We start from the raw sequence: 16,149 nt of genomic DNA, 5'->3' as shown, positions 1-16,149 counted from the left end.
CTCTGGTTCTTTCAGTTTATCCAGGTCCCATCTCCTTAAATTCCCACCTTTTTGCAGTTTCTTCTGTTTTAATCTACAGGTCATAACCAATAGATTGTGGTCAGAGTCCACATCTGCCCCTGGAAATGTCTTACAATTTAAAACCTGGTTCCTAAATCTCTGTCTTACCATTATATAATCTATCTGATACCTTTTAGTATCTCCAGGGTTCTTCCATGTATACAACCTTCTTTCATGGTTCTTAAACCAAGTGTTAGCTATGATTATGTTGTGCTCTGTGCAAAATTCTACCAGGCGGCTTCCTCTTTCATTTCTTGGCCCCAATCCATATTCACCTACTACGTTTCCTTCTCTCCCTTTTCCTACACTCGAATTCCAGTCACCCATTTTCGTCTCCCTTCACTATCTGAATAATTTCTTTTATTTCATCATACATTTCTTCAATTTCTTTGTCATCTGCAGAGCTAGTTGTCATATAAACTTGTACTACTGTAGTAGGTGTGGGCTTTGTATCTATCTTGGCCACAATAATGCGTTCACTATGCTGTTTGTAGTAGCTTACCCGCATTCCTATTTTCCTATTCATTATTAAACCTACTCCTGCATTACCCCTATTTGATTTTGTGTTTATAACCCTGTAGTCACCTGACCAGAAGTCTTGTTCCTCCTGCCACCGAACTTCACTAATTCCCACTATATCTAACTTTAACCTATCCATTTCCCTTTTTAAATTTTCTAACCTACCTGCCCGATTAAGGGATCTGACATTCCACGCTCCGATCCGTAGAACGCCAGTTTTCTTTCTCCTGATAACGACATCCTCTTGAGTAGTCCCCGCCCGGAGATCCGAATGGGGGACTATTTTACCTCCGGGATATTTTACCCAAGAGGACGCCATCATCATTTAATCATACAGTAAAGCTGCATGCCCTCGGGAAAAATTACGGCTGTAGTTTCCCCTTTCTTTCAGCCGTTCGCAGTACCAGCACAGCAAGGCCGTTTTGGTTATTGTTACAAGGCCAGATCAGTCAATCATCTACTGAAAAGGCTGCTGCCCCTGTTCAGGAACCACACGTTTGTCTGGCCTCTCAACAGATACCCCTCCGTTGTGGTTGCACCTATGGTACGGCTATCTGTATCGCTGAGGCACGCAAGCCTCCCCACCAACGGCAAGGTCCATGGTTCATGGGGAGGATTTACAGAGTAGACATGTTACTTCTCTTCCAATGTTTGCAAACAACATTGGAAGAGAAGTAACACGTCTGGACTGAAGCACAAACATACAGTAACATCTTTGACAGTGTGGTGGCAATGCAATGAAAAAGTAAAAATTGAACAGTAAATAAATAAGACTGGAGTAGACAGGAAAATCTTTAACACAAAATAGGAACAGCATGCTTACATAACACTTTCTATTAATGAACAAAACTATTAAGATAAAATAAAATTAGTACTAGACAAGGCTACATCAGGAGGTATGAAACATGGAGAGTGTTACACAAACCAATCAAAATAAGAAACAATTATCAGTGTAACTACAGAATACTTAAGGAACTTAACCAATATCAGTAAGACAAACAGAAATAACTAAATGCAGGAAAATGGAGGTGTTTGAGAGAACATACAGTAAATGCAATCTTTGAGTGTGTGGTGGTGCTGCATTTTAACATTAACATGATATTCAAAACAGTGGCTATGTAACAGTTTGCATCAAATAAATGAAGAAAGTAAAATATGAACAATATTTGATGAGACAACTACAAGAGGAATTACCATTAAGAACAATTTAAATTTGAAGTGACACAAAGAAAATGCTGCGGGGAAGGCTAACCAAAGACTGCATTTTATTGTCAGGACACTTAGAAAATGTAACAGATCTACTAAGGAAACTGCCTACACTACACTTATCCGTCCTCTTTTAGAATACTGCTGCGTGGTGTGGGATCCTTACCAGATAGGGTTGATGGAGTACATTGAAAAAGTTCAAAGAAGGGCACCACTTATGTATTATCCAAATAGGGGAGAGAGTGTTACTGATATGATACAGGATTTGGGATGGACTTCAGAGAAGTTGCTTTTTGTCATAAATTTATTTTTAGGGATCAAATGCTACAAAATACTTACATTCAAGCAATGATATCAGCATGAATATTTTCAAAACATATGTACTTTTCATGTATGAAGAAGAAGAAAAATCAACATACCTTCAATGTGCTCTCGGATAAATGGATCATCCATTATGTTCCGTCTATTCTGTTTGAGGATGGTCTCAAACTCATTGATATCATTATTTTGGTATGCAGAAACTAAATTGGTCATTGCTAATATTTCTGGGTCATTTTTATATGGCTTTGCCTCTTGGGAGTCAAAAGGATTGATTCCAGATTTCATAAGCCTGCAAACAGAAGTCACAATTAATACAAATTTCAGAACAGAACACACAATGCATCATATCAGATACAGCATATCCTTTTCATGCACAGTACAGGAACAATTATCTAACAGTACCTAGATGACAAACTCTGAGCTATATTGATACATTCATTTTAGAGATGAAGCTACAATATCCACAATGATTTCTGTGGATGTTAAATTCTAATATGTATAAAACATACACCTCTATAATATTGATGTCCCAATCAAAAAGAATCAGACAAACTGTCTATTGGCTTCTGTCTTGGGGTCTTCAGCCAACATTTGTTCAACTGGTTTCCCAATGTTTATGCAGCATGAGAGTTTGGCAATGTCACAAGGTTTTTCTACATTCCTAGCGGTGGACTAGAATCAAGCCTGCAGATGGAGATTACACACACCCGCTGTGTCAACATCTGGGAGCTTTCTCTTGGCCATTACCACTATCATTTTTCCCCAGCTACCTTCGATAGTTGTTCACTGTAGCAAAAGTATCCAGAATCATTTGCCTCGAGGATTTCTTCCTTTTTATTGGGACTAAGACATAAGCCAGGGAGTATCACAACAGCAACAGCCAGGGAAAAGCCCTCGGGGATTGGCACAACCGGTACATACAAAAACTGCCTGCACGCTTGGCTCCAGTCCAGCAACAGCAATGAGGAGTGAACCTTTAACAATGCCGGTCACCTGTGCTGGTAAAACACCAGGAAAATCATTAAATGTTGAGCAAGATCCAAAACCAGAAACAAACAGGCAATCTGTCAACACATGGCCTTGAAAGACACAACAACTTTGTCGAAAGAATTTAGTCTCATTAGCCGGCCGAAGTGGCCGTGCGGTTAAAGGCGCTGCAGTCTGGAACCGCAAGACCGCTACGGTCGCAGGTTCGAATCCTGCCTCGGGCATGGATGTTTGTGATGTCCTTAGGTTAGTTAGGTTTAACTAGTTCTAAGTTCTAAGGTACTAATGACCTCAGCAGTTGAGTCCCATAGTGCTCAGAGCCATTCGAACCATTTAGTCTCATTATCATTGAATAAATAAAGAGACAGTACGCAAACTTCTATGTGAAATAAGTAATCTACGACACTAATTCACTGAGAAAAAAAAACCACACACACACACACACACACACACACACACACACACACACACACACAGAGAGAGAGAGAGAGAGAGAGAGAGAGAGAGAGAGAGAGAGAGAGAGAGAGAGGGGGGGGGGGGGGGTTTACAGGGGCCTACATATTGAATGTTAAGTTTACAGGCTACAGCTTTTGTTGAGTACAGACCACATTTTAAGTAATCATCTCATGTAAGTAACCAGGATCTGAATACATGGTGCTTAAAACTGTTTATATACAGCACAAATCTGTCACACTTTTTGGAGACAACTTAAGCTACATTCGCTTTCAGTGCATATTCTCCAAGTTTTAGAGACAGATGATGAGGAAAATTACATTAATTGAGAAGCAAAGGTTAAACTATGCCTACCACTGCTGTCCTCCATGAGGGTCCTGTAAAATGAACCCCCCCCCCCCCCCTCCCCGCCCCCCCCCCCACTAAAAAACATTTTCATGATTTCTAAAGAAATGTCCTGTGAGCCCAAGCCCTCTAAATTTAGTGAGTTGCGTGCTTTCTACATGTGAGCAGACAGTTTGCAAAGCTCATACTGTATGTATGGTATGCAGTGTCCTGTTTTGTTTTGTTTCGGAATAATGTAAATGTGTAATGTTTAAGTGTCAACACAAACACAAACAGATGTGCTTAAGTGATAAATGGATGCTTTATTACATTTCATACGTAATAGTTTCACTGCATCATGCCTAATTCAATTCCCCGAGCAGAAGTGGATGAATTAAACATCTGAATTGAAACCATTGTGGAACGGAAACTGTACATTCCTGAACATGGGTCCCTATTCAAAGTATTATGTACTCACTCTCCTCTACAAGTCATAGAAGTTTGAAACAGGAATTTCCAAATACCCTGTAAACACTCAATACTTTGTTTTATTGAGAACGAGTGTTTTATTATGTTCCTGCCTTGATAAAAGAATCGACTCTCTCCATGTTTCACAACAACAATTTCATATAGTGGTGTTTTCGAGGTTCTTACTGATGTTGGTATGGCTGAAAGCAAAGGAAACCTACAGCTGTCATTTTCCCAAGGGCATGCAGCTCTACTGTACAGTTAAATAATGATGACAGCCTCTTGGACAAAATATTCTGATCTCAAGGTGGGGACTATTCAGGAGGATGTTCTTATTAAGTTATACAAATCTGCAGTTCTATGGGTCAGAGAATGAAATGTACATACTTTAATTAGGTATGTAGGATAGAGAATTTAAAAAGGAAAACGGATAGGTTGAAGTCGAATACAGTTGGAATTGGTGAACTGTGATTGCAAGAATACGTTAATTGAGTGTTATAAATATAAAACCAAAATGGGTAATGAAGGAAAAGTCTAATCATGAATAGAAAAATATGATTGTAGGTAAGCTTCTAGGAACAGTGTAGTTAACACATTTCACAGCCAAGAGACATAAGCCACAACACACCAAAGCAGTACAAGTTTATATGCCAAAACCATGTGAAGTGATAAAAGAAATTATTAACATAATTCAAAAATTTCATTGTGATGGGGGACTGGAATTCAATAGTACAACAAAGGAGGGAAGGAAAATTCATAGCAAAACCTGAACTGGAGGAAAGGAATGAAATGGGAAGTCTTCTGGCAGAGTCTTGCACAGAACATAACTTAATCCCTACTAACACTTGGTTTAAGAACCACGAAAGAGGACTGTGTACATGGAAGAGATCTGTCGACATCTGAAAGTATCAGGTAGATATTATAATAGTGAGAGAGATTTCAAAACCATAATTTATTGATTATGAAGCACGATTAAAATCGAAGAAATTGCAGGAAGGTATGAAATTAACCAGAGGTTGTTTGGAGCTTTAAATGCAGTATTAGGCAACAACTGACAAAAATAGGGGTAAGGAACAAACAGAAGATGAATGGGTAGCTTTGAGAGATGAAATAGTGAAGGCAGCAGAGGACCAAATATGCAAATGGGGGGAAAAAAGAAAAAAAAAAATCAAGTAGAAATTCTTGGCTAGCCCACAAGACATTTAATTTAATTGGCAAAAGAAGAACATACAACAATGCAGCAAAAGGGCATATAGCATTTAAAAAACAAGTGACAAGAAGTGCAAAATGGTGTTGTAGGAATGGCTAGATGAGAAATGCAAGACTACATAAGTATGTATAACTGAGGGAAGCATAGATGCCACTAATAGGAAAATTAACGAGATCTTTGGAGGAAACGGAATCAGCTGCATGAATATCAAGAGCTCAGATGCAAGCCAGTACACTAAGCACAGAAGGGGCAACAAAGGCAGGAGGAATATCTAGAAGGGTTGTAAAATGAAATTAACTTTAAGGCAATATTATGAACAGAGAAGAGAGAGCAGATGAAGAAGAGATGGGAGATACAAAACAGCAAGAAGAATTTGACAAAGCACTGAAAGACCTAATTTGAAACAATGCCCATAGAATAAACAACAATCCCACAAAATTATTGAGATCATTGTGGGAGCCAACCGTGACAAAATAATTCCACATGGTGCACAATATATGTGAGATAGGGGAAATACTCTCAGACTTCAAGAAGATTGTAGTAATCCTAATTCCAAAGAAAGCAGGTGTTGACCGGTATGAATACTGCCAAAATATCACTTTACTAAGTCACACTCATAAAATACTGATATGAATTATGAGGGTGGTTTTAAAAGTTCTCGGAATCACCACGAGAGGTCAGCCCTAGCGCAACAACTTGTTTACACGATATTCATTGTACTGTTGCCTGTAAAAGCGTGTCATGTCAATGCTCTTGGAAGAGAGCTGTGGTGGTGATGTGGTTCTTCTGTTGTTCCTGTGTAGTGATTTGCGAAGATGAGGGGGGAAAAAATGGGGGGAGCGAGAGAGAGAGATTGAGAGAGAGAGAGAGAGAGAGAGAGAGAGAGAGAGAGATTCGAGCAGTGATTAAGTACTTTGTAAAGAAAGGTATGAAAGCAAAGGACATTCATGCCAATTTCCAGGATATACTGGGGGACTCTGCTCCTTCATATTCAACTGTCGCGAAGTGGACAAATGAATTTAAATTCGGTCAGGAGAGCTTAGATGATGATCCACGCAGTGGTTGGCCAAGATGTCACTATTGCAGAAATTGTTGCAAAAGTGCACAAAATGGTCATGGAGGATCGTCAATTGTAAGTGCGTGAAATTGCTCACGCTTGCCACATGTCATCTGAAAGGGGATCTCACATTTTAACTGAAGAATTAGAAATTAAAAAAATTATCTGCAAGGTCGGTGTCGTGACTATTGACGCTGGATCAAAAACATGTGCCATCACCATGACAAAATTACATGAACTAAGGTATGAACTGTTGTTACACCTGCCTAATTCACCTGATATGGCTCCATCAGAATTCTATCTCTTCCAAAAACGGAAAATTTTTCTTGGTGTGCAAAGATTGACTTCAAACAAAGAACTGATAGCCGAAGTTGACAGCTATTTAGCAGGCCTGGAGGAAACTCATTTTTGAGATGGGATCAAGGCACTGGAACACTGTTGGACCAAGTGCATTAATCTGCAAGGAGAATACATTTAAAAATAAAAAGTTTAAGTGATGTAAGTACTTTTTCTTCTATTCTGTTCCAAGAATTTTTCAAACAACCCTTGCATTTCCAGAAGAATGGAACTCAGGGAGGATGAGCTTGATTTCTTGAGAAATATAGAAACATGCTAAACAATACTAACCCTATGACTTATCTAGGAAGAAAATGTATAGAAAGGCAAACATATGTTTATAGCATTAGTAGATTCGGAGAAAGGTTTTGACAAGGTTGACTGGAATACACTCCTGAAATATCTGAGGCTAGCAGGGATGAAATTCAGAGAATGACAGGTTGTCTTTGCAGCTTGTGCAGAAACCAGACTGCAACCATAAGAGCTGAAAGGCATGAAAGAAGCAGTGGTCATTTTGTAGATGGAGCAGGCAGCAATGGAAACCAAGGAGATATTTGGATGGGGGATTAAAGTTCAGGCAGAAAAAATAAAAACCTTGAGGTTTGCTGATGACACTTTAATTCTATTACAGAAAGCAAAGGACTTGGAAGAGAAGTTTAATTGGATGGCCACTGTCTTGAAGAAAGGTAATAAGCTGAACATCTACAAAAGTAAAACAATGGTAATAGTATGTAGTAGAATTAAATCAGGCAATGATGGGGCAGTTAAGATTTGGCAATGAGACACTAAATTTAGTAGATGAGTTTTACTGTTAAAGCAGCAAAATAACTTGTGTTGGTTATAATATGCAGACTGACTACAGCACAAAAAGTGTTCATAAAAAAAGAAATTTGCTAACATCTAACATCAATTTAATAGTTATCAAGTCTTTTCTGAAGGTAGCTGTCTGATGGAAGTGAAACATGGGGGATAAGTGGTTCAGATAAGAAGAGAATAGAAGCTTTTGAAATATGGTGCTGTAGAACAATGGGCAGATCAAGTAACTAATGAGGGGGTACCGAACAGAATTGAAGAAGCGACAGACAGAGAGAGAGAGAGAGAGAGAGAGAGAGAGAGAGAGAGAGGGGGGGGGATTTATGGCACAACTTAAAAAAAAAAAAAAAAAAAGAAGAAGAAGAAGAAGAAGAAGAAGAAGGAGGAGGAGGAATCTGTTGATAGACCGCATATTGATGCATGAAGGAAAGTGTGTGTTGAGGGAAATTAAGGCATGGAAACAGCAAGCTGGTTGAAATGGTTGTAGGCTATAGCAGTTATTCAGAGATGAGACTTGCACAATATAAACCAGCATGGAGAGCTGCATGAAACCAATCTTTGGAAAGGAGGAGGAGGAGGATGATGAGGACCTGACTACCACCAGATGTTGGTATTTCTCTACCCAAACAATTCACTAGCATTATGCCATTGTTATCAGATGTAACAGTGATGTGCAAAGATGTGAAAACATTTTCTGGTGTCACATTCTATCCACATCTAAGGTATGATGCCATAAGCTTCATTGCAAATGTATTCAGAATGTGTTTGATCCTCTGGTCAATGTTTGTCCACTTCCAAGTTGGGCCTGGTGGTCTAGTGGTATAGCTTGCACCTCAAAACTGAAACACTGTGGGATCAAATCGTAGTCAGACTTTGGATTTTTTTTCCTGTGTCTTTAGCCTAGCCTTCACCTCTCAATGACATGAAGATTCACCAGAAATGACACATGGTTCAGATTCTGCATTAGACTGCAGGTCCCATTTTCCCAGTCAGATAAATGGAATAGGTTAGAGACACCCAAGTCACCAAAGTGGGGTGCAATTGAAAGACATGTCCCAGACCACCGACACACGAAATTATCGATTTCCAGTAATGGAAATTCATTGAACAAGATTTAATGTCTACATCTGCTGCTAATCAAATTTTGATCCCAAATTTATCTGGCTTAGGAGCTATGTACTGTGCAAATCAGTTTCTTGTCCTAGTAAGAAAGAGTTATTTCTCAACTCTGAGGTTTTATCCAAGACTGTAAAGCAGGGAATAACTTTCAATGAAACAATTTCAAACAACTGAAATCAAAGTACAGCTGTCTGCTTTGAATCTTATTGAACTTTGTTCCAAAATACCGAAGTGAAAAAATTTCATAATGTCTTTAAATCTCTTCCTTCACCTTATAATTATGAAAACTTTTTCTGATCTAGTATTCTGAACAAAATAATCTAACAATAGCAGTTCCCTTGGTGCAAATGAGAGGCATGAGCATAGAAAACTGTTTCCTAGTTTCCTATGGGTTTCTGTCTCCATACACAGTTATATTTTAAGCATGGCGGCACCATCTTGATTGCTATGCCTCTCTCTCTCTCTCTCTCTCTCTCTCTCTCTCTCTCTCTCTGTGTGTGTGTGTGTGTGTGTGTGTGTGTGTGTGTGTGTGTGTGTGTGTGTTTTTTTCCCTTCTTTCTTTTCCAAAAAACGCTTTGGCCAAAAACTGCAGAATTTTCTTCTGCAAATCTATGCATTTGCAGAAGTCTCTGGAGACTTAGGGGGGTAATGACATGTTAAGCCAGGCTCATCCAAGAATTGCGCCCGGCTGTCGCACCCGCACCCCTCAGGCACCAGGCAGTGTAGTTCGGCGCCCCATCCGCGACCGTGTGTCGCTAGTGTCGGCATAAGAGCGAGCGAGCAAGGGAGAGGGAGAGGGAGAGGGAGAGGGAGAGGGAGAGAGACTGCACAGCACTGTTCTGCGGTGGACTGTCCCGCAGTCAGATCCAACGCAAAAAATAATACCGTAACAGAGGAAGCGCACCTCTGTAAAAGAAGCCGATGAGCGGTAAAACCAGCAAACCATTTACCGTTTAGGTAACAATTAGAGTTCGTGTGGCAGAATTACTACGCAAAGCTTTAGACAACAATATCCAAAACAAGAATCAAAGAATATCTTAGTTTTTTTCTGACCCACAGGTTCATTCTATTAGTACTCCACATGCACACTCGTCATAGGTACGAGAGGCGTCTTCTGAAAAATATATCAGTTTCTTAAATGAACTAGAGTAATAAATATTCTATTGTAGAAATAACTTTATGTAAGGGATATAGTGACTCATTCTTACTGTTAGCAGTTACAAGTAAATATTTTTTGTTATACTTCGGGCTACATCTCTTTGTATCCCCTTCCAGAGTTTAGAAATCTGATCCTTAGTTTGCTGTTTTGTACGTAATAATTTTAACCGACCAAGTTTGAAAACTTATTAAAAATACAATTAAGGTTATAAAGCTCTTTAATTCTTACAGTCAACATTGTTAAAGAAGATAATTAACATTTTACACTTTTTTCTTTTTCGAGGAAACTGTTTTGTCAATATTTGGTGCAATATTCCCTGAGACTGATAACCTCAAAGAATTGGTCAAATTTTTATCGCCAAGTAATGAACGGTTCTTACTTTTAGTAAGCTTTAAAAGAGAGAAAAAGCGCTCACAGATATACGTGGAACCAAACATTGAGAGAACTTAGGCCGCGTGCTTGTGCAAAAGAGGATATTTCTCTCGTGGAAGACAGCTGTAAAAGTCACCCAAAGTTTTACAAAATTAGAAAGCGGTCCTTCAGGCGGATATCGCACTGCAGGTCAATCAGCTCTAGTTGAAGCACTTGTGAGACATCCTATGCCGAAGGGAAAACGGACGAACAAATATATATAAGGCCGATTGAAGCTCACTTATCTAAAAAAATCTGTTTTCAAACCGTTCTTGTAATTCGCAAATGAATGCAACATAATCTGAAAAATCCACATCTTCTTTAACGCTGTCTAGTGCAGGAAAGTGTCCACAATTCTTCTCGCGCAATTGTTTTTCCCACAAAATAAGTTTTTTTTTTTTTTTTTTTTTTTTTTAAATGCTTGAATCGTCAGCACTAAATCAACGACATAGTGATTTTCCCATTGGAGTGAAATGTTCAAAATATTTAAATGACCAGCTAAGCGACACAGTTCGCCTACTGCGACAACATACGAATTCGCCCGGGGCGCTGGCTGCGGGCGATCGCGGGTGCTAGCGCCCCAGGGGCACAGTTTGGACGAGCCTGTGTTAAGCTGTCGGAATGACTGCTGTCACAGTTCTAGGAGTGTAGTGAGAAATAATACCAATGAGTAAGGTTAAGGTCTTAATATCATCAGGGAAATCTCCATTGAAGCGTGAAGCTTAGTATGAGTTGCAAAATTTCAAAGAAAAAGAATCACTTCACATAGATGAAACTTCAATATTTGACCACTTATACAGCCCTAGTGTTAAGACTTTAGCTGGTACCTGTGAACAGAACTGTGTAACTTAGAATGAGAGCACCCCAAAACTCCTGAAGTTATACTTAGAGGAATTTCTCCGATTTTGACATCGTATTTAAGTCTGCTGTTTCATTAAATTTGTCTTGGGGGCAAATACTTTCAACTCTAATCAGTGTTGGATCTCACTCAATTATATCGTATTACAACAAGATGTCTCAAATGGTGAGTTGAAAGTGTCGAAAAGAGGAAAAAAGACAACATCTTGTATGGCTACTGTGTTTAAGGGGGGTTCTTTTTCCAGCTATCCGATTTTGGACGAAAACAGTTCGTTAAGACAGATATACTTGCCACCATATACCTAACACAACTAGCTCACACTGGTGATGAGAAGAAAGAAAATTGTGTCTTCTTTAATTTTCTTCTTCCTTTTAGCAACAAGAATCCATATTAATATGCTCAGGGACTGTACATTACTGATTCTCTATGTCAACCAGACAAAATTCCTACACAACAGCAGGAAAAATTTATTGTTAACATTGTTAAAATTTTCAGGAGTAAGGACAATGAATTGTCACAACTACAGAGACCATATACAAAAAAATTTATACAAATTAGACCTGTAAAGAAGAAAATCAGAATGGTTATTTACTAGAAGATGCAACACAGATGCAGTATTATGGTTTTGCAAATAAAAATCTATGGCTTCATTATTCAGACCATGTTTCATGGGCAAAGTAGGTAGTATTTATCATTCACTATTTTCACAAATGCAACTGGAGAAAATTTAGATACATCAATTAAGACATATCCGTATACTCACATGTTTGCTAGCACTAAGTACTTTAGACATGTAGTACGACGTGGACTGCCCGATTCATCATAATTCTTGAAAGCTTCAAAGAAGTCTGTGTGTGCTTTCTCAAACTCTCCTTCTCTCAGATGCATTTTACCCCCACATTCTAAAATGAGTGCAAATATTTTAATATTGTAAACATAAACATATATGTAAAACATGACACTGTTCCAGAATTTGTTTAAAATATAAGTAAACCAGTAAATTGCAGTGTAATTAACTGTTATGCTAAATTTACATACAAAACATTAAAACTATTGAATCAAAATCCAGAAACATCACAGGCATCACATTCTGCATCTCAATTTCAAAACTGATGACACTATTTGTAGAGCAGTGAATGGGTTCCAATTCTTTCAATACTGAGCTACAAAAATGGAGCAGTGCAACCATGCACTGTGGGTTTAGATAGCTATGTGCAAAGAACCAGAAATTAAAAAAGTTTGGACTGTGATATCCAGTAATACATTATGTACCCACCTCTTATGACACCCATGATCAGTGGATGGGGAATGGCAGATTTTATGTGCAATGACTGTTCATACAACGTCTTTAGTTTTTTGTTATTCTTCTGGGCAGTGTACATTTGAATTTCCAGTGCATAAATTTCCAAGAGCTGTGTACCCTTCTTCAAGTCATCCTCACCTTCATCTGTCTGAAAAATGGCATATGTTTTCTTTCAATGTGCGCATCAGTAGATTTTCATTTGTTACATCTGGGAGCTCCAATGTGCTACACTTGCACTAATTCTATGCAAAAACCTTCTTTCTATATGCATATTTCAGTTCTTTGATTTCAAGACACAGTGGAAAATGATTTCTGGGTAGATCTGAAAGACTGGAGCAACATACTGCAAGTTCTAGGAGCAAATATGAATATTTTAGATGACGATAGAAATTATCATTTGCGGCAAAAGTGTTCATAAAGTGATACAGAGTATTTTTTCCAGATAAAAGATTGCAATTATGTTTATAATTTTATCTTTATTGTTAACTGCAATGGACATTTTCACTCTCAGGGGAAGAGGGTACAATACCTACATCAATGCACCTCTATGATCCTTTATAAAGATAGATTGCAATGTACATTGCAATCTAACTCCCACATCCACACTCTATTTACAAATTCTTTTATTAAAGTACATCCAAATATAATACACTGAGGTGACAAAAGCCCCATACAGTGATATGTACATACAAGGCATGTCCAAGAAATCAGAAAATATTTCTTTTTTCCATGACACTATTGATCACTGTGCACTCTGGTCGAGTGGGTTGAGTGGGGAGCAGACCAACTTTACATCACATCAAAACTCAAACTGCTCCAAGCACCAGTAGCATCATCATTGAATAAGTGCACCTCTGTTTCGCAACCTTGTCACGACACGCAGAGGTTGGTTCAGTCGAACAATGTTTGGTGATCAAATTTTGCACAAAGCTTGATACAAAGCCTTCCGAGACCCGTGCAATGTTAAAGCAGGCCTACAGGGAGTCTGATGAGTTATGTGCAAGTTACGAGGCAGGTGAAGAAGTTTAAGGATGGCCGGGAATGGGTAAATGATGATCCTCACTCTGGAAGACCATCAAACAAGCAAAAATGAAGACAATGTGAATTGTATTTGTTAATTTTCGAATTCTGAACTGCTGACTGAGTGTCTGGTTTTTAGCTGACACTGAACATTCCAAAGAATTCTGTGCTCAGTACTGTTATGGAGGCATTGCACAAATGAAAGGTCTGCAGCACGCTACTGCTGAAAATTCCGTCAGACGAATAAAAGGCCAATCGAATGTTGATCACGAGTGAACTGTTAGAATGTATGGACATTGAACCAAATTATTTGGACAACATTATTAGTGGTGACCCGGACACGAAGTGTCCGAGTTCAGGATTGCACACCCCAGAGTCCCCAAAACCCAAGAAGGCAAGGATGAGCAAATCCAAGGCGAGAATGATGCTGAATGTCTTCTTTGAAAGCAATGGTGTGATGCACTATTTCAGCGTACTGGAAAGATTAAGAATTGGGTCCTCCGAGTGCGAAAAGACACTGCCACTACCTGACTGCTGCATCACAACAGTTCCCCAGCCACACGTCTCTGTGCACCTGCGAGTACATGGTCAAGCACAATATGCCAACGCTGCTGCAGCCACACTACAGTCCTGATCTCTCTCTGCCAGACTTCTTCCTGTTCCCCAGGATTGAAACCACACTCAGGGCATCCAAAAGGCTGTTACAATGCTCTTAAATGAGGTTCCAGTCGAGGCCCTCCAGGGGGCTTATCATCGTGGGTGAAATGCTGGAAAAAATATTAGATGTAACAAATTTGAAGAATTTTAAAGCTTTGTAAATATATTGCCAACAAATATTTAAAAAGAATGTATTTCATGCCTTTTTGGACACACCTTATATACAGATGGCAGTAGTATTACGTACACAAGGTATAAAAAGGCAGTGCCTTGGCGGAGGTGTCATTTGTACTCAGGCGATTCATGTGAAAAGGTTTTCAACTTGACGGGAATTACAGAATCTGAATGTGGGATGGTAGTTGAAACTAGACGTGTGGGACATTCTACTTCGGATATTGTTAGGGAATTCAACATTCTGAGGACCACAGTGTCAATAGTGTGCTGAGCATACCAAATTGCAGGCATTATCTCTCATCACGGAGAATGTAGTGACCGAAAGCCTTCACTTAATGATCAAGAGCAACGGTGGTTGTGTAGAGTTGTCAGTGCTAACAGACTAGCAACACTGCACAAAATAATTACAGAAAATCTATATGAAACGTACAACGAACATATCCATAGGATTGTGCAGCAAAATTTGTCATTAATGGGCTATGGCAGCAGACAACCGACACAAGTTCCTTCACTAATGGTGCAACAATGTTCGTGACTACATTGGGTGGACCCAAGACAACTGGAAAACTGTACCCTTCTCAGATCAGTCCCGATATCAGTTGGTAAGAGCTGATGGTAGGGTTCGAATGTAGTGCAGGCATACAAAGCCGTGGACCCAAGTTGTCAACAAGCAGTGTGCAAGCTGTTGGTGGCTCCATAATGGTGTGGGCTGCATTTATATGGAATGGACTGGGTTCACTGGTTCAACTGAACCAATCAGACTAGAAACTGTTATGTTTGGCTACTGTGAGACCATCTGCAGCTATTGAAGGAACAACAATGGAATTTTTATGGATGACAGTGCACCACATCACTGAGCCACAATTGTTCACAATTGGTTTGAAGAACATTCTGGACAATTCGAACAAATGATCCAGCCACCCAGATCACCAGACATGAATCCCGTCAAACATAAATGGGATGTAATCAAGGAGTCAGTTTGTACACAAAATCCAGCACCAACAGCACTTTCGCAGTTTCGGATGGCTACAGGGACAGCACGGCTTAACATTTCTCCACGCAACTTCCACCAACTTGCTGAGTTGCTGCACTACACTGGGCAAAAGGAGGTCATACACAATATTAGGAGATATCCCATGACTTTTTGTCACTTCACTGTAATATACACAATATTGCTTTTGGTTGGTTGTAACCACCTCCTGATTTGACACAAATAAAACAATGTAAAGTCCAAAATGGCACTACTGTTGTTATTTCATTCTTATCTGATAGAATTATAGTAATCGTTGATGGTTATAATGTTTGTAATTATACAGTGTACGCACCTTTACATTACAATGTCCTTTAGACATGCATACACAGAATTTTATGCCAGACCATGACTCAAACCTGGATTTCCCTCATATCATCAGAGGTGACCGACTGTGATAAGTGGGAAATTTTGGTCCAAGTCTCAGTCCGGCAAAAATTATCATGTGTTGCAAATAGCTGATGCCAATGCACAGCTGCAGAATGCAAGACTACTTCATAATATTATAAATATAAAGAAAGAAACATTCCACATGGGAAAAAAATATTAAGAAAGGTGCTGTGACTTACCAAACGGGAAAGCGCTTTCCCGTTTGGTAAGTCATAATATTATAATAATGATGTGTCAAACAGTAGCAAACATCAACATACTACTTATCCCATC

General features: G+C 39.1%; 1 protein-coding gene across 1 annotated transcript in view; it reads right to left on the bottom strand.

Moving 5' to 3' along the window:
* Positions 1 to 16,149, bottom strand: part of LOC124615295 (COP9 signalosome complex subunit 2) — a 95,989-nt gene that overhangs the window by 35,448 nt on the left and 44,392 nt on the right. Inside the window, exons 5-7 of the mRNA XM_047143081.1 lie at positions 12,579 to 12,753; positions 12,066 to 12,204; positions 2,205 to 2,395 (exon numbers count right to left, since the gene is read on the bottom strand). Of these exons, the coding sequence (XP_046999037.1) occupies positions 2,205 to 2,395; positions 12,066 to 12,204; positions 12,579 to 12,753 (505 nt within the window). The remainder of the gene's footprint in view (positions 1 to 2,204; positions 2,396 to 12,065; positions 12,205 to 12,578; positions 12,754 to 16,149) is intronic.

This window comes from Schistocerca americana, chromosome 5 (assembly GCF_021461395.2).
Source record: "Schistocerca americana isolate TAMUIC-IGC-003095 chromosome 5, iqSchAmer2.1, whole genome shotgun sequence".
Classification (NCBI taxonomy): domain Eukaryota; kingdom Metazoa; phylum Arthropoda; class Insecta; order Orthoptera; family Acrididae; genus Schistocerca; species Schistocerca americana.
This window is presented reverse-complemented; position numbering and strand designations above follow the sequence as displayed.